This window comes from Podarcis gaigeae (genome assembly GCF_964106915.1).
Source record: "Podarcis gaigeae genome assembly, chromosome: 11".
NCBI lineage: Eukaryota > Metazoa > Chordata > Lepidosauria > Squamata > Lacertidae > Podarcis > Podarcis gaigeae.
Genome location: NC_139687.1, coordinates 44,568,794 through 44,587,968, shown reverse-complemented (window position 1 = coordinate 44,587,968; position 19,175 = coordinate 44,568,794). Strand labels below are relative to the sequence as shown.

Here is a 19,175-nt window from a genome sequence, read left to right as displayed (position 1 = left end):
TGTCTAAACATAACAAAATGTAGTAGTCAATAGATTTAACTGAATTAACCACACATATTTCAGCTTTAGTGTGGAAGCACAGCTCAAAGTTTCACCACAATTGTGCACTTTTCCCTTAAAGCACCAAATTTACACTATTTATCCATAGTGATGGTTGTCAGATATTGGGGAATTTGGTGTTGTCAATGTGAGTTTGTGCACAGCATGCCAGTCATCTCCCTAATTTAAGAAATGTCAACCACAACCTATAATAGTACGGTATTGTTTCTAATGGAATTGGTATGCAGAGTTCTTTCTAAGGTATGAACTTTCCAAACAACTCTTGTAGCTTTTGCATAACCCAAAACAGCTAAGCAACAAGGTAAAAGGGGAAAATGGAGTGGAACTAATGAACAATTCCAGTTCAAAGTATACTGTCATACAATTAAACAATAACAATATCCTAGTGGTTTCTACAGGGAATGCCTACAGAACATTCGGAGGACCTACGGAGAGCAGAATTCAATATATTGTTTTTGTACAATTGTGTAACTAGTTTTAAATAATAATGTGACTAATATCAAGATAATTACTATTTGCAACTCTATTTTGTTTGGAGATTGACACAAAGGTTTCCTTAATGTAAAAGGTTTGACCTGGTGTGCTCTGTGGTTTCAGAAAAGAAGTTCCATTTGTGAACAGAAAAATACTCAGTTTATTCATTCAAAGTATTTCAACTTGCCCTTTTCAAAATCAGAGCAGTTTCCAACATTTGAATTAGTGCAGGTTATAGAACACCCAGATTAAAATCAAGTTTCAACTAAGGAAAATGTGTTTAGCTGTTTTCTAAAACCAAATGAAGAAGAACCTTGGCAAGATTCCCTGCAGAGGAAGTTAAAAAAAAACGGGTGGAAACATTGCAAATACCTCTGACTATAATCCTCTGAATGCTAGGTTACATCCAACTAACTTATACTCAAAGCAGACTCACTGAAATTAATGGACCCAAGTTAGTCATGCCCATTAATTTAAATAGGTCCCATTTTGCACAGTGGGGCTTATTTCTAAATGAACTATCACCCTTTATCCACGCTATTGTTGCCAAAGACCATCCCCAAAGACAAGGCCTTTTGGGCTCAAGGGCTCATTTGTTGATGCTGGGTGTCCATGTCTCTCTTGGGCCATTCAGAATTCACATCAGCTGCATCACCAGTTGCGGTAAAATGAAAATCCTGTTTTGCTTTCTTGTTCCCTCTGCACTTCACTGCTCTTCACTGCATATCTGAGTACACAGAGCAGGTGAAATAATTAACAAAACTACATGTCACGTAATTTTACTAAAGTTTAACCTTAAATGGTATTAGCTAAATAAATCAAGAAACACATTTATTTTGCCTTTCCCTTCTTGTGTCCTCTGCTTAATGTGAATTAACTCTGTAGAGAAAAGCTTCACTGAAATACGGAAAAATGGAATAAGTCAATTATGCAAGTACATCTAATCAGTGTGCTAAGTGAGCCACTGGTAAGGTTGATGGATTTATTCATGTGCAAGAAAAGTTAAGGTTTGAGCCCATAAGGAACTAATCTTTGTGAGCTAAATTTAACCACCTGATCAATATCTGAATGGCTTGATAGAGCAATGTATTCACAGAGGACTTACAACTCTTGTTTTTAAATAAATATACCAGTGCATTAAGTCAAATATTGTCCTTCCCCTACCAGAATCACTCATATAAACTCTATATTATAGCCTTGGATGGAATCTCTCCATCTATTTATTGTACTTACATCAAAACAATTCCAGCACTTCAGATATTTGCATTTCTTCTGTCATTTTATAGTTCCATATCTGAATAAGCAGATGACTATCCATTCCTAGTATGATCCCTCCCTCCACATATTCTGTTTGCTTATACTGTATATAAATATGTATCACAGCCACCCCCTATCCTCCAATATAAAGGATAGAGAGTGCTATTATGCTTGTGTCCTGCTGGTGGACTTCCCATAGGCATCTCGTTGACCATGGTGAGAACAAAATGCTGGAACACAAAATCCAGTAAGGATTTTCTTATCTTCCTGGGTTCAGAACTGCCATAATTCAGTGGGCCATATCTGCCTAGGCTTCCTCTATACTGGTGTATATTTGATGGGCATATCTGAGGGAGCAGAGGATCTCTTCCCTCTGACATCTGAACAGTCTATTGCTCTCACCTGTTCTGTGCAGCACTGGTGATTGATGAAGGGCATCAGTGCAAATGATGCAATGATGCAAAACACCCACTCCCATGTCCTTGGAATATGATATTGTTTCTATTTCTATCTTTTTGGATAAGGATGAGAAGCAGCATACTTATTTGTCAATGCTTCTGTACTCAAAACTGCTGTGAAAATAATACACATCATTTTGGGCCAGGAAACCAACATGCTTACAGTGAATACTTTGCATTACATACAGTTAGGGCTGGGGGAGAAATATGGATCTATGGGCCAAAAGAAATCATAATCTAACTAATTTGAGATGGAGCCCAACATGTGAAGTGCCCCACATTGGATATCCCTGGACTACATCAATATTGCACTGGTCCAGAAATGCAGTGCTTGTGTTTTTATCTATTTCAAGCCCTATCACTTAATGCTCCATTGTTATTTGCCCTTCATGCTATTTGATGATACTGCCTTTGATATGCAGCCTACTGTTTTGATTGCTAAGTACATATTTCAGAAGAAAGCAACACTCCTATTTCTGTTTCCATCAGGCCACAGCTTGTCATAGGGGTTAGTGGCTGAGGTGCAATTTTGTATTTTGAAGTGTTACTTATATTGGGTAAGCCATATTTATTCTGAGAACAGAACAGCAATAAGATACTGTCAAGATTGCTTGTGAAAAGATTTGTGGTTTTAAGATTACAGGAAACTGCTGAGGATCAGGATGGAAGTCTAGACAGAAATCTGGGGGAGTGACACTCCGTGTCAGATCTCACACCAAATTGTTTGACCTCTCCATATCCTCAAGCTTAACAAGCTTATATAAACACAGATGCAGCACACACAAATCAGAGCATTTGGTGAGCCCCAACTGCTCAATTTAAGTGAATGTGTTAAAAGGGGGAGAGATTGCAACTGCTGCTCATATACAGTGTTTTTTATTTTTATTTTTAAATAAATGTTTTAATTGTATCTACACATAGAAAACCTATAAAATATTGACAATACCGAAGCAAATGTACAAATATACTTGTGGTCTCTTCAATTTATACATATTGATTTATCACAATCACCTTGATACTTTTGTAATATATTAAATAAATGTTATACATCTGTGAAGACATGTGCTCTAACCTGTGAACCACCATTCTCAACTGGTAGGCTGAAACCTACAAAGGATTGTAATATGTTTTGGCTCGCATGGCAACTAAAATAAAATACAATTTGTGGCAAACTGCAACTCGTGGGACTGCTTCAGCTAACCCGACAGAAACCTACATCCGAACTGAACAAACTTTGTGGGTTCAGTATAATCAGGCAGCAGCCATGGGAATCCCCATGTGCCGCACAATGTTTCAGGCAAGTTGTCATTATTCCTCAAAGAACTCCCTTATCTGGTTAAGGATAAAGCAGAAGACTTTTCCCCCTGCTGCTCCTAACTGCAGGACTAGATCTCCTGAGTTACAGGGGGATAAATTTTGGTTCACTTCTTGACGGTAAGAGCAGTTCAACAATAGAATCAATTATCAAGAGGAGTGGTGGTCTCTCCTTCCTGGGAGGTCATCAGGCAGAGGCTGGGCAGCCATCTGTTGGAGATGCTCAGGCTCTGCTTTCCCTTCATCAAGCAGGTGGCAAGTGGTGAAGCGCACCTGTCTCTCTCATCATGGACTTCCAGGTGGGATTTAAAAACATTCCAATTCACCCAGGCATCTGATGGTTGAAAGATTTTGTTCCTAGCAACCTTGAAATAATTAGTTGTGAGGGCATGTGGCTTTTTAAAATGTTTGTTAATGTCCTTCATTGTTTTTATACGCTTTACAATAGGTTTTATTTTGAACTTTGGGGTTTGTTCTGCTTTGTTGCTAGCTGCCCTCGGCAGGAAGACAGGCGAGATAGAAATTCAATAAATAACAACAACAAATGCATGGTCCACTGAAAATGGACAATTCAATGAAACCACAAGAAATGCTCTAAAACTGAGATCCAAACAGTGCATTTCTATATCACAGAGACAACTTTTCAACTGTGACGTGCATCTTGAAATCCCTTTACCGAATTCCAAAATGGCGCACACACACACACGGCTTTCTTGAAGTGAATAAACCTCTGGATGTGTTTCAGTTTAAAAAAACTGCACTCCAAAAAAAACAGAAACATCCCATGGGCATCAGCATTTGCACGACACAGGCCTTCCTCGGCACATCTGCATTTCATTCTGATCAGCAGCCTGGTGATATAAAATAGTGCTCATTTGTTTAAATATGTTTCTGCGCTTTTCTTCATGTAAAAGCCTATGAGATTTGATAACTTTTATGTTAGCAGAGATAAAAGCCAAGAGCCACAAAGAGCCTTAAAAAAGTACTCCACATTTAAAAAACCCCCACAAGAAGTAGACAAATCAAAGAGTCTTCACTCAACATCAGAAATACATGAATCTCAGTGTCAGGTGAGCCTTCTGCATTGTAGAATGAGACAGCACAATGGAAAGGACAGCAATCACCTGACCTGAAGCAACAGGGGTGCTAACTCCTGGGGACCCAACCCTTTGAGCCCCCCCAAATGTTGGGGGGAAATCAGGGCCAGTGTGACTTTAGTGGCCAGCTCCTTCTCCTCCTCTTCCTGCCACGGAAGGGAAGGAGGGGGAAAGCAGCCCTCGGCCGATGGTGGCAGCAACAGCAGGAGGAGCCACTGGCCACTGAATCTGTTCTACAACTGCATTTGGCTCCACCCCTGGCTCCTCTGACATCCTGAAGCGATGTCAGGACGTAGCACATGCAACATTGCCCGTCCCCATCTTCCTCACAAGTTGGCACCTCTGCTGAGGAGCACCTCAGAAGCTAGACAGGTTTGTGTGGGAGAAGGCAGTCTTGTAGGCAGCCCAGCCCCATCCTATGAGAGGGCTTTATAGGCCAAAATTGGCACCTTGAATTGAGGCTGAAAATGGAACGAGAGTTGGACGTGATGACCCATCAGCTGGATAGCCCAGGTGGTTAGAGTGTGGTGCTGAAAACAGCAAGGTAGAAGGTTTGGTCACCATGAGGGACAGCTCCATATTTCTGCACTACAGAGGGTTGGGCTAGATCAGTGGTTCTTAACCTTGGGTCCCCAGATTTTTGGCCTACAACTCCCATGATTCCTAGCTCACAGGAGATCCTCAAGATCCCTTCCAACTCTATGACTCTATGATTCAAGATGCCCTGAAGACATGCTTTATTTGAGAGCTGTCCAGTCCAAGATCAGTAAAACTGAGCAGGCACAAAACACCTTGTGCCTTCCCCACTACCAGTGAGATATATCTTATTTAAATTTCAATTATAGTAATTTAAAATTTGAATTTATATATAAATTACCATATGCACACTTTATGTAAATTCCGGCCCTCTTTTGCAGCAATGCATAACTGGTCCCCATACAGTCATAGCTGGCCCACCAATCTTAGATAGCAGGTTCTTGAAAAAAACGGATCCAATAGCACCTCCAGGATTCCGTTTTATTTCACAAGATTTGTATACTGCTTGATTGCAATAAAACCCAACACAATTTGAAATTATCAGCAAAAAAAACAACTATCCCAAACATCCAAAAGCAGTTAATAATAAACTAAAACCAGATTAAAACATGTGGCAACATTCTAAATGTTTGGACTGTGAACCTGAACCTTCTGGGTGAGTGCAACTGCATCCAAAAACAGGCCAAACTCAAGGCACATGAACCATGTATGAAGATCATCTTCATCCTATGTGAATGGTGGATGCTCAATCTACTGGCTCTCAACCAGCCCCAAACACTGACTTTCTCAACAGGCCCAAAGAAAAATATTTGGTTCCACAAACTAAGAAACACTTAGATATTTCAGTAATTGTTGTTGTGGTTGTTGTTGCTGTGGTGTTGGTGGTGGTATTCCAAATGATTATTAGCAGAAAACCTGGAGGTAATCAGAAAACCTGGAGGTAATTTGTCCTGATTCAGTGAATTAGGAGAAGTTCAAGATAAAATTGCCATCATTCAATGACAGACCATCTGCTTTGCGTGAAAAAGGCCCCAGATTCAATCCCCGGTATCTCTAAGTAGTAATGGAAAATACTGTTGCCAAAAATATTCAAGACTGCTAACAATATCTCAGTGAAAATTCAATAAAACAAAAATACCAACCTTAACGATACAAGCCAAAATCAAGTCCTGTCTGACAGAGCGCCATGGCTCAGTCCCCAGTATCTCTAAGCAGCACTGGGGGAGACTCTTGTCTGAAACTGTGGAAAGGCACTGCCAGCCAGAGTAGACATAACTGAGATGAATGGACCAGAATTCTGACTTGGTATATGGCAGCGTCTTACGTTTCCTGTGTGAAGGTCAGCCAGTGCCATTTAGCTTTCAGATGGCATTTAAAATATGTCCTTTCCCCTTTTAAGTTGTCAGGCTTTACAAGAACATGAGGATTTCTCATGCACCCCCAGAGTTCTTACCCATATGGGATTTTAACTGAGGGACTAATTATGTTTATTTTTTCTGAGCAGATTCATCAGCTGCACATTGCCAAATAATGAGGTGTGTTCCATAATGGTAAAATAGACATATAGAGCAGAAAAAAAGTATTTCAGATACATTATATACACCGTGTTCAGGCAGAGCTATGCTGCTGATTAACAATGGCTGGAGCCAACACAGAACACCAAAAACAACACAATCCACAGGGAGCAAAACTTCAGCAGAACTTTGCAACTGCACCTTTATCTGTATATTAATTCTCAAGAACTTTTTGTTGGGTGCATGTGCAGCATCTATTCCGCTAACATAAAAAAAAATCCAGAACTCTTGGCAGAATCAGAAAGCAGGAGAACCAAAGGGACACTGGGATGTCAGAACAATACAGTGGTACCTCAGGTTACATATGCTTCAGGTTACATACGCTTCAAGTTACAGACTCCGCTAACCCAGAAACAGTACCTCGGGTTAAGAACTTTGCCTCAGGATGAGAACAGAAATCGTGCTCCGGCGGCAGCAGGAGGCCCCATTAGCTAAAGTGGTGCTTCAGGTTAAGAACAGTTTCAGGTTAAGTATGGACCTCCGGAACGAATTAAGTACTTAACTCAAGGTATCACTGTAAAAGGTATGTGGATAAGTAACAGAAATCTAAGAAGAAGAATAAACAGACAAACAAATCATTGTGATTTGTTTGTTTGTTTGTTTGTTTGTTTGTTTTTTGGATGGGGAACAAAATGTAAATCTCTTTGTTTTCATTTTTATTGCTAAAATACAGGGCATGTGTGACAATTGGTTATTACTAGGGCTTCTTGTTTCAGCCAGAACTCACCGAAACTCAGTTCCGGTATCTTTCAGGTGAGCACCATTGCCATTCTAAGAGAACAAGGGAAGCGTTCGTGGTGAGTTCAGCCATGGTGAGTTCAGACAGTAGAGTAAACAGGCACCTTGTGTTAATATTTTCTCAAACTGAAAGTGTACATCAATTACTGTATTTCTCGCTCTATAAGACGCACCAGACCACAAGACGCACCTAGTTTTTGGAGGAGGAAAACAAGTAAAAAAATATTCTGAATCTCAGAAGCCAGAACAGCAAGAGGGATCGCTGCGCAGCGAAAGCAGCAATCCCTCTTGCTGTTCTGGCTTCTGGGATAGCTGCGCAGCCTGCATTTGCTCCATAAGACACACACACATTTCCCCTTACTTTTTAGGAGGGGAAAAGTGAGTCTTATAGAGCAAAAAATACGGTAAATAATAAAAAAAAACTCATCAGAGGAGGGGAAATATACAAAAGGAGCATTGGCCTCAAGAAAATGATGGGGAATATTACCTATTACTGTTTTCCCCTCGTATCAAGAATCATAGAACTGTATAGTTGGAAGGAACCACAAGGGTCATCTAGTCCAACCCCCTTGCACTGCAGGCATATTTTGCCCAAAGTAGGAATTGAACCCACGACCCTAAGATTAAGAGTCTTGTTTATGAGAATGAAAGTTATATCCATCAACAGACAGATCAAGCAGTACACATTTATGTATTCCTTAATTCATCATTGTTTGTTATGCTATAGTACATTTAGCCCTTCATAATGTTAATATATAAGAGCATCCTTGTGCAAATTTGTAAAATCAGTACTTATAAGTCCTGCCAAATTATCCACAGCATCTTAGTTTACACGCCTTTTGCTCTCATTCCTTTTGACAACCACTTGCTTGATTGAGCGGCTAACATAGGCTGGCATTACCTATGCCAGTTCAGATTTATATTCAATATGCTGAAGGCTACAGCTGCATCCTTTTGCTAATGAATAATCTGAGGGAAAAGGCTTCAAGGCTGCTCTTTTTAATACCTTGGAATTCCTGAATACCCCTGTCAGCAGCTTGATATTAAATGAAAAGGGGGTGGAGGCAGAGAAGGAAAATAAACCACATATGTAAGTGTTGTATGGAAAAGTTAACTTCTCTACTGAGTCGTATCACCAAAGCAAACAGAGTAGATCCACTTAAATCAATGACATCAAATTATTATTATTTTATTACAGCAACTTCAGGTATGACTTAGGCCCCACCTGCACTATGCATTTAGAGCAGTACCATACCACTTAATGAACAGTCATGGCTCCCCCCCTTAAAAGTACTGGGAACTGTAGTTTATTAAGGATGCTGTGAGTTAGGAAACCCTTCTTCTCTTCCAAGACCTACAATTCCCAGAGTAGTTTAACAATCAATCTCTTTTCTCAGGGAACCCTGACAATTGCAGCTCTTCAAGGAGAAAAGGAATCTCTTAATTCTCAGCACACTTAACAAACTAGAGTTCCCAGGATTCTTTGTGGGAAGACATGACTCTTGGAAATAGTATGATATTACTTTAAATACATAGTACAGACAGGGCCTTAGTTGGATATCACCTCTTGCATCTGTATTGGTCAAAAGCATGCATTAACCTTGAATCATTTATTTATAGCAGCTATAAATTCCCTTCCTCTCCCATAAGATCAAAGTTATGTATTAAAAAAGAAGACATTAAAACCATGCAAGGTATAGGGGAAAAGGCAGCATGGAATAGCAAAAGAGAAATAAACAATAAACAACAACATACTGAACCTCTCATCCAACTTTCATTCAGAAACATACTTTTCATACGTAGTTATTATCTAGGCTGCATTTATGAGACTCAAGAAGACAACAAAACTGATCCAAGTTGCTGGCTGGGGTTCAGCATGGCAAACTGGTTAATGCCATTTACCTCAAATTAGTGAATGGACACGAATATTTTTCACTTCTTCAAGATCTTCACCAAATCTTATTTACTGCCATTAGAGTTGCTTGTCAAAATTCAGTTACATTTCATGGGACCACATACAGTACACAGTTCTTCTTTTCTTTTACACGGTGGCTACATATTAATGAAATTATTTTCTGGTCCTGCTCAGTATCCTCAAGGATCCACCACGGGGACAGCGAAGCAACTGCACATGACTCTGCTCCAATGCACATTCGCAATTCTATCTGCTTAAGTTAAAATAATATGGCTCACCTCAATTCACTACACTCAACGCTGTTTACCTTCCCGCTGGAGCAGTACCTATTTATCTACTTGCACTTTGACGTGCTTTCGAACTGGTAGCTTGGCAGGAGCAGGGACTGAGCAACGGGAGCTCACCCCATTGTGCGGATTCGAACCGCCGACCTTTTGATCGGCGAGTCCTAGGCTCTGTGGTATACGAACATAGGAAGAGCCTGCTGGATCAGAACAGTAGCTCATCTAGTCCAGACATAGGAGTAAACTACTAAAGGCCAAAGTCCCTTCTCCCCCTCCAATAAAACACTTAAGCCCCCCTCTGCCAGTTGATGGGTATTGCCATTCAAATGGTGCATGTGTAGGGCTTACCTCTTGCCTTCAATATTTTATTCAACTTGACGCCCTTGAGTCCAGCATCCTATTCTCACATTGGCCAATCAGATGAACGGCACTCTTCCCCCCACCCCTACATTTTCCAGCAACTGGTGTTCAAAAGCATACAGCCGCCAACAATGGACAAGCCACTATAGAAAGTAGAATTATTACGTGAAACAAAAACCAGTCAGACTAATCAAGCTGAAGAGTGCTGACTGCCCATTTTAGCCTTTCTGGAAAAGTCACCCCACCCTGCTCCTGTAGCCTTAAAATATGTATCCTGAATCTTTATCTAGTTTTTAATAATACTGCTCAGACATCATCAAAAGTAGCACAAAGTAAACAATAGTGGACAAGATAAAATGCTGCATCACACCCAACAAGTAACCCTACCATTTCCTAAGTTTAATCAGAACTATGAAGTCTCAGTTGGCTGAAACATCTCAACGTAAGATCTTTTCTTTCTTTTTTTAAAAAAGCATCCATTTGATGAATATACAAAAGGAAAATCTTACCTCTTCCCACTGGTGAATGTATCTTATTAATCTTGAAAGCCGTAATAAACGCAGCAGACTGAGGATTTTTGTGAACCTTACAATACGAAGTGCTCTAGCAGTCTTGTAGACTTCTGAGTCCATCCCTTTTTCTACAATGAGAAAGATATAATCCACTGGTATTGATGAGATGAAGTCAACCACAAACCAGCTCTTCAAATAATTCATCTTGATGACTTTGGGGTCCAGGATTATCTCAGAGCTGTCCTCATTAACAGTGCCAGTTCTAAAGTTCATGATCAAGTCCAACAGAAACACAGTATCTGATGCTACATTGAAAATAATCCACGGTGTGGTTGTCTGCTCTGTGAAGAATGTGATCCCAACAGGAATAATGACAAGATTTCCAACCATCATGATAAGCATTATTAAGTCCCAGTAAAACCTAAGAGAAGATAGAAAACACAATAATTGAACAAAGCATATTATTTTCTTGCAGTATAATTAGATTATATATTGTAAGGCTTTTAAAAATTAGAAGAGATGTGATTATAACACAGATAACCATCAATATGCTGTCCTAGACAGCAGAGCATATTGGTAAATATCTACTACATTCATGTTTGTTGAATGAAGTGCCCTTACCTTCAAAAAGGCAGGAGACTTTTCTTGGTCAACTGCATGGACAGTACAGTGGTACCTCAGGTTAAGAACTTAATTTGTTCCGGAGGTCTGTTCTTAACCTGAAACTGCACTTAACCTTAACTTTAGCTAATGGGGCCTCCCACTGCTGCTGCGCTGCCGGAGCACGATTTCTGTTCTCATCCTGAAGCAAAGTTCTTAACCCGAGGTAATATTTCTGGGTTAGCGGAGTCTGTAACCTGAAGCGTATGTAACCCGAGGTACCACTGTATAGCCCAATGCAGTCCCCTCCAGATGTTATGGAACTATGACTCCTATAAGATCTTATTATTGGCTCTCATTGGAACCAATGGGAGTTTAGTCCCAAACATCTGGAGGGCAGCAAGTTGGGAAAGGTTAGCATTTAACAATGCCATTTACATCAGACTGTCTGTGTTGGATTGAGAAAAAAACACAAGCTTTAATCCCATTGACTAAATGTTAAGTGTAGGTAGCTAGCTAGCTTCAGTATAAATGTGCATGGGAGCACAAGTCCAGGCCCCACTCAATAGAAGGAGCAGGAGAACTGCCAAGTGCAGCAGGGCACATGAAGAAAAAACATGTGGTCAACTCAAGAGTCCAGGGGTCCTGTAGAAACATTACGTCCAGAATCTAAAATTACCTGACTCAACCGCTAGGCTAAACAGAGCAACGCTCTCTTAGTACTGCTGCTCTTCTGGAAAACTCTGCTTAGGGTTGAATACCACTGGTTTTTAGCAAGTGTGGGGTTTTTTTAAAAAAATAATAATCTCAAAAGACCTTTGAATGACAAGTTGCTGGATTGAATTCTACTGCTATTTCCTGTTCAATGAAATAAAGCTTTAAAGGAACAACGTTGTTTAAAAACATTAAGGATCCCTGACATTCATGTGTGATCTGAACTAATCAGAGGGCATCAGAATACTGAATTCTGCAACTACTGTAAAACTCTCTCCTTGAATAGCACAATTGCAAAACACACACTTTCTTGGTCATATGATTGGGAGAGATCTTTTTGATGGGGATTACTTGTTAAGATAAAGGGAGAGAATTCCTGCTATTATATCCAGAGAGTATAAGCAAGTTCTGCCATTCCTCCCTACCATTTGATTGGCATATGGAATAAATGCATCATTGTGCTGAAGAATTAGCTTATCATTCCATGGCATATTTGAAAGGATGAGTTGCATTTGGTAGATTTTTTTCCCCAGCCTTCCTGTCAAAACCTATCAATGTGTTTACATAAAAATGAACTGGTGCCTGCTGTTAATCATGAACACTTTGGCAATGAAATTCACTCTTGGTCTCCCTCCAAATGCAAAGTCAAAATGTACCAGAATAAGCTTAATGACAAATGGACAATATATAGCCTGCTCCAGTTTCTATGTATCTTCTTCTTCTTGCTTTCCAGCCCATAACACATGAGTAATATATAGCCTGTCCACTGAGAAAATGGAGCACTTGTGCTCAGTGGAAGGCTCTTACAGAGAACATAGAAGCTGCCTTATACAAATCAGACCAGTGGTCTGTCTAGATTAGTTTTGCATTTTCTCTCCAGCATTTCAAGCAAGAATATTTTTCAGCTCTACCTTGAGATGCTGGGACTGAGACATTTCTGCATGCAATTCATGCACTCTACCACTGAGCTATGGCCTGTCCTCAGAAGGTGTTGTGGCCATCATCCGTGCTGTGAAACACAGCATGTATGACACACTTTTTAGAGTATTATAATGTTGCTATGCTATGTTTGCCAATGTGCATGATATCTAAAAGAGCCACTAACCCCACGGCCACAACAGACAAGGTTCACTCAGTTCTGGGAAGCAGGCTGCTAGGAAAAGTTGTCCATCCTTGCACCAAAACCTAAGGGCCACATTGTTTAATTTCAGTTTCAATAATTTCCATCCTATACCCAGATGTGCCTCGAAGTGGTTGACGATAAACAACTGCAAACCATGAAATGTGAAGTTGCAAATATAAACAAGCAATTAAGATAACGCACACTGGAATAAACGTTACCTATGCATGCAAGCAACAAATAAAGGATAATATGGAGGGAGGAACCAGGTATGCCATATTGATGTCCTAGGAGGAAAATGGCATAATAATGAATTGGGTTCAGAATGACTGCATGGAAAGTATATTATAATGTTGGGATACATTAGCCATTTTTTTTTTTTAAAAAAAAAGGATTGCTGGACAAAAGCAATTCCTGAACGATTGTTCTCAACATACTGAGAACAATAATTTCAACAATAAAAGTTGGCATTGGCCGAAACACCTTTCAAGTAATCGATACACTTCATATACATTATTTTAATTAACATGTGAAAACATTTAGGGGCTGAAGTAAAAGCTTGCCCCTTTTCAACCTCTGCAATGTCAGTAGACAAGGCTTCTGCTTCTCGTGAATTTTTTGTTTTCACTTGAAGGATCCTCTCTCAAAAAAGGGGAATGCACCGACACATGCACAAAATCAGGAATTTCAACTCATCAGTATTCAAGTGTATCTTTAGCAATGAACACCACTCATAGCTAATGTGAAATCGGGGCCTATCTAAATAACAGTCAAGGGCTTAACAAACACCAAGTAATTAATGCTGTTACGTTCACTATACTGTGAAGTGTTACATAACCCCAAGTGACATTATATTAATACAGAACACATTAGTGAAGGGCGCACGCGCGCGCGCACACACACACACACACACACACACACAGAAGCAGGAAGGCTTTTAGATCAATTTCCTATAGTTTACTTCCTTCCTAAAGCCAAATCTTTACACTTGAAGTTCCAATTAGAACAGGCACCCCCAAACTCGGTCCTCCAGATGTTTTAGGACTACAATTCCCATCATCCCTGACCACTGGTCCTGTTAGCTAGGGATGACAGAAGTTGTAGTCCCAAAACATCTGGAGGGCCAAGTTTGGGGGTGCCTGAATTAGAACAATTGAGCCACTTTCCTATCCCTACCAAATTGTTTCATGCTGGAGAGAACTGTCTTTCACACCTTACTTTAATAATAAAAAGTACATTTACATAGCACTTTAAGGTATTCACAGCATTTCACATACATTCTTCCACAAGCAGTAACATTTGTCCCTTTTACAATACAATGCTATTATGCATGTCGACCTAGACGCAATCTCCATTGAGCTGAATGGGCCTTACTCCTGCATGAATGTGTATACAATGTGGGGCTGCAGAGTGTGAGGAATTGCTGGCAATTGCTTCCCACCCTATTCCCCTGACAGAAACCTTGCCATTAGCTGAGCAACATCTATGGATGCAACCCAGTGCTGACATTTTTAAGTTAATGGGATTATTATTATTATTATTATTATTATTATTATTATTATTATTATTATTTTAACTTGGCAGCATTCAGCAATTCCTGTTCTCAATAAATGCTGCAGAAAGATTGCCAACTCGCACATCGTATGGTGTGGGCCATGTATCTGCATGCAAAGAAGCTTTGTCAAGCTCCGAGCCAAAGCTTGCCACTTCATGACTATTACAGGGTGGGAAAGGAGATGTCTCATCGTTAAGCAATTTTCTGCTTTTAAAAACGTGCATTTTAAAGGAATGTAGGCTTATTATTTGCAAGGCCATGAATAGAGAAAAGGAACTGGTAAAATGTCAACTTTGTTCATCGGCACTGACATTCAAATTATTTCTGGGGGTTTGTAGATACTACCCTGTCCTTCAGTATTGATCAAATTATTTCACATCTCAATGCAATATGGTATTTCATGGCATGCTGTAGGGGAGTACTTTTAACTCTCGAATTTCTTGTGTTGCATTTTCTCTAGGTTTGGACTTCAGCAGTTCATCTACGGTCCCTGCAGCAAAATTCAATATGTGCCCAGACATGTGCAGATACAACCCTGTTACCTGCCATAACAGGGGGAGGGAAGAACCAGAATTTTGGCACATTTTGCCTTTTGGTTGCCCAAATATTCTCTATCTCTCTCACACATATGCACAACCAAATCATCTTAAAAAAAATGTCACCAAATGTCTATCTCCCTTCTATTTGGTCTAGAGTGAAATTACTCCTTAGCCAACAGGCTGCAGGCAGAAGCACATTAAATGCCTGAATGACTCTGGTATAGAATTCAGCCACCGCTTTTTCATTTCCTGGTCCATTCCCATGGCTCTTGCAGAAGCTGTGATACATAGAAAATAAAACCAGGCATGGCACATAACACGTGTGTCTTGGACTCTGCAGTAGGGCTGGGCAATGTATTGATACATCGTCCAAAATCAGTTTGAAGTCCACATTGTGATAATGGTTTCATAATATTTGGCATGGCGATATATCGCGAAGCACAATGTGTATGTGCTTTGTAAAAAAAATCACAATATGGGGAAAACTCTGAAGACAATCATTACTTCTCTCATGATTCCTGCTGCTCCTGTTGCTCTGTACTATAAATTAACAGTTGTGACAATATGTAACAGTAAAATGTATGTACAATATGCAACAACAGTTGTGACAATATGTAACAGTAAAAATGAATCCATTTTAGACCCCTAAGTAGTAGCAGTTGCCAGGATATTATGCTGTTCACCTCTACACAGTTACATCCCATGATACAGACATTGTGATATACCACTATATTGACATGTTTATCTGGTGATATATCACAATGTTGAAAACCAGATGTTGTCCAGCCCTACTCTGGAATCTGAGCCACTACTTGAGTACAAACTGTAGCTGAGAAGCTGCTTTCAGATATCAAACAAGTTTTCAATGTGCACGTTTGCACAGATCATCACCACCCAAGTATACTCTCACTCTTCAAATCTTCATTTCTTCCCTCCTCCTCAACTTCAGTGACACTCTTTGTTTCTTAAAGCCTTGTATTCCATGGGCTAAATCAGTGGGAAACTGATTTAAAGGCACCATTCAAACAAGGATATGGAACCAGAGTATGATTCTGGTCTGTTGCTCTAGTTTGGATGGAGCCTTTAAATCACAGTTTCTCAGTACGAACTTCTGTGGTTTAAGACACTGCATGAGCTGCCCTGGATCATGGAACAAAGAGTGATGGGCAAGGAGGGTGACCATTCATTGACCATACATTCCCAGGTCAATGAGCCATGCTTTATCAGACTAGGACTGCAACATTGAAACCAGGCACCTGTATGTAATTTTCACTATGGACATTTCTATTTAAGGATAATCAAAGGATAAAAACAAATCAAAATCACCTGGACGTCTGTCCATTCTTTCCTTAAGTGCAGTCCATGAAGTACAGATTAAGGCACTCAGCAGTTATCCATTTAACCTTGCAAGCTTTAGCATTACAAATACCATTATTGCCAATGCATTTAGCTTCCATTTGAGAATATTTATCCCTAAAGCTAAGTACTAAAGTCTCAGATATGCAAATGCTTCCATTAATTCTTGTCTTTTAAAAGTGAGCAAGTGGAATCAGAACTGGGGAAACAGCTCATCACTTATCATTTATAACATAATTTTGAGTGCAGAATCAACCTTCACTGGCCATGTGCCACACTTAAAAAAAAAAATCAAAATGTAATTTCTTAGTAGCTACATGCACATTAATATTTCCCCCCTTCTTCATGAATTTGCTCTTCATTAGCACCATTAAGCATTATTTAATGCCTGAAACTTGCTTGGGCAAAAGGCTACAACTCCGTGTTTGCTTCAGTTCTGTGAGAAGAGAGTGAAGAAGAGGAAGCAAAGTTAAATCAGATTAAGCACAAAATGCATGTGCAAATAATGGATGTTTGCATAAGGAAAGTGACACTGGAATTTGATTTGCCAATTTATAAAACACCATTAAGAAGCAGAAAGCACTACGCGCTCCATTATTACATCTTATTAGAGTCGCAGTTTGCGACGTGGTAATTTTTACAGCTCAGAGCTAAATATTTAAGAGCCATGTTATCAGACATTTGAGGGGGAGAACTGACAGACAGATCCAATGCTCATGAACTATCCCAGAAGAGCCTGCGGTCTCGAGCCACTGCCCCAAGGAATCCAGCATCCTGTTCTCACAGTGGCCAATTGCCTGTGGGAAAGCCGAAGGCAGGATCTGAGCACAAGAGCATATTCCCCTCTGTGGTTTCCAGAGAAGGGACCGTGAGGGTCATCTAATCCAACCCCATGCAATGCACAAATCTTTCGCCTAACGTGGGGTTCGAACCCACGAACCTGAGATTAAGAGTCTCATGCTCTGGGGACAGAGCTATGCCTCAAGCAACTAACTATACCCCCCCTACCCCCCAAAAAAATTAATCCCCTCTTCAAGCAAAAAGAGGCTTCCGAATCAATAATTCATATATGTATATATACACCAGGAACAAAGCGGAATTATTTCACACAATCCTGTTCCACCAGCACAACGTATATTTTGGAAATGCATTCCGCTCTGCCGTCTGCACTCTCTGAAACCCTTTGAACAAAAAATCTCTCTGATCCCTGGGAGTTCAAAGTATACCTAGTTCCTTAATGACTTTGCACAGCACTGCCACAGCTGTTCCTTTGCTTCAGACGCACAAAGAACAGGTTAAAGGTGGCCTTGGAAAGTGTTTCCTTTAAAGTAAGTTGCCCATAGCTGCCGCTAACTGATAAGCTGCTCTTAAAATAAGCACTTGACGAACCTTAGGTCACCGGCACTAGTGACCCAATACGTCTCTTCCTTTTTATTTTGTTGATAAATAACTTTATCCTCAGTAGTTAAAACTTCCCTTTTCTACATCTTGGGAGATGAAGTTGCTGCACTTTAAATCAAATTTGTATTTCAAGTCTCTTGTCTCTGCAGACAGTTTTATTATCGTTATCATCACCATCGTTAAAAATGCTTCTATCAAAACAGTACATCAAGCACACACAGAGAAAACAGGGGAAGCTAATAAGGACCTTTTTGCAGGAAACAGTGCAAATAACGCTGAAATTAAAATGAAGGGGAAATGGTAGGTTGCATTACTTATTTGGCAAACGGTTATCCAATGAGTCAAGGGGAAATTGGGGCCTTCCAGATGTGGTTGGACTCTGCCTCCCATCAGTCCCAGAATGATGTGAGGGGTGCAGACCAACAGCATCTGGAAGGCCGCAGATTCCCCATCCTGCACCAGGCATTCAGAAAAAATGCAGCTATTCTGCCAGCTGTCCACCTTCATCGCTTAGGAAAGGAGCTGAGTCAGGTTTGTTTTGGCAGAGCCATTCTGGTTTAGTGGTTAGAGCATTGGGCCCTTAGGATTCCTGTTCAGCCATGAAGCTCACTGGGTGATCTTGGTCCAATCGCTGCCCCTCAGACTTGCCTACTTCATAGGGTTGTTAGGGGGTGGGAATGAGGAGTGAGGGAACTGCAGATGCCATCTTGACCTCCTTGGAGGAAAGATAGGGTGTACATACCGGTAATACAATTAAGTAAAACAAATTCAATGTAGGTGGCAGCCAACATGGTAACCTCCAAGTGGATTTTGGACTCTATCTCCCATTCTCTGTGACCATTAGCCAAACTGGTCAAGGCTGCTGAGAGCTGAAGTCCAACAACATATGCAGAGCACCATGTGGACTACCCCAGCTTCCCTTAATATTTAGGAAGTTGTCACATACAGAACCTGCAATTCTTGTCCATTTAACTTCTCTCCCCGCCGCTGCCATCTCCCAACACACTTCTGATAACTATTATCAGAGGCTGGGGACAATTACAGTGGCAGCCTCAAACGACACTTGCAAGACATATTGCTTCCCAATCAGGATGTTGCTTCTAATTTGTACTTAGGATTTTTCAAAGGCATTTCAGCTAACTTGCAACATCCACAGATTTTCAGTTAAGTGCTCATATTTAGCAGCTTTCCCCCCAAGTAATAATACCTTTATTGTCAATGTACAACCTCTGTACAATGAAATTAACCGAGTACAATATTCTCATATTTAGCGGCTTTCCCCCCAAGTAATAATACCTTTATTGTCAATG

At 40.3% G+C, this 19,175-nt stretch overlaps 1 protein-coding gene across 1 annotated transcript in view; it reads right to left on the bottom strand.

The window, feature by feature from the left end:
* Window positions 1–19,175, bottom strand: part of HCN1 (hyperpolarization activated cyclic nucleotide gated potassium channel 1) — a 189,337-nt gene that overhangs the window by 149,473 nt on the left and 20,689 nt on the right. Inside the window, exon 2 of the mRNA XM_083703466.1 lies at window positions 10,578–11,001. Coding sequence (XP_083559592.1) covers window positions 10,578–11,001 — 424 coding nt within the window. The remainder of the gene's footprint in view (window positions 1–10,577; window positions 11,002–19,175) is intronic.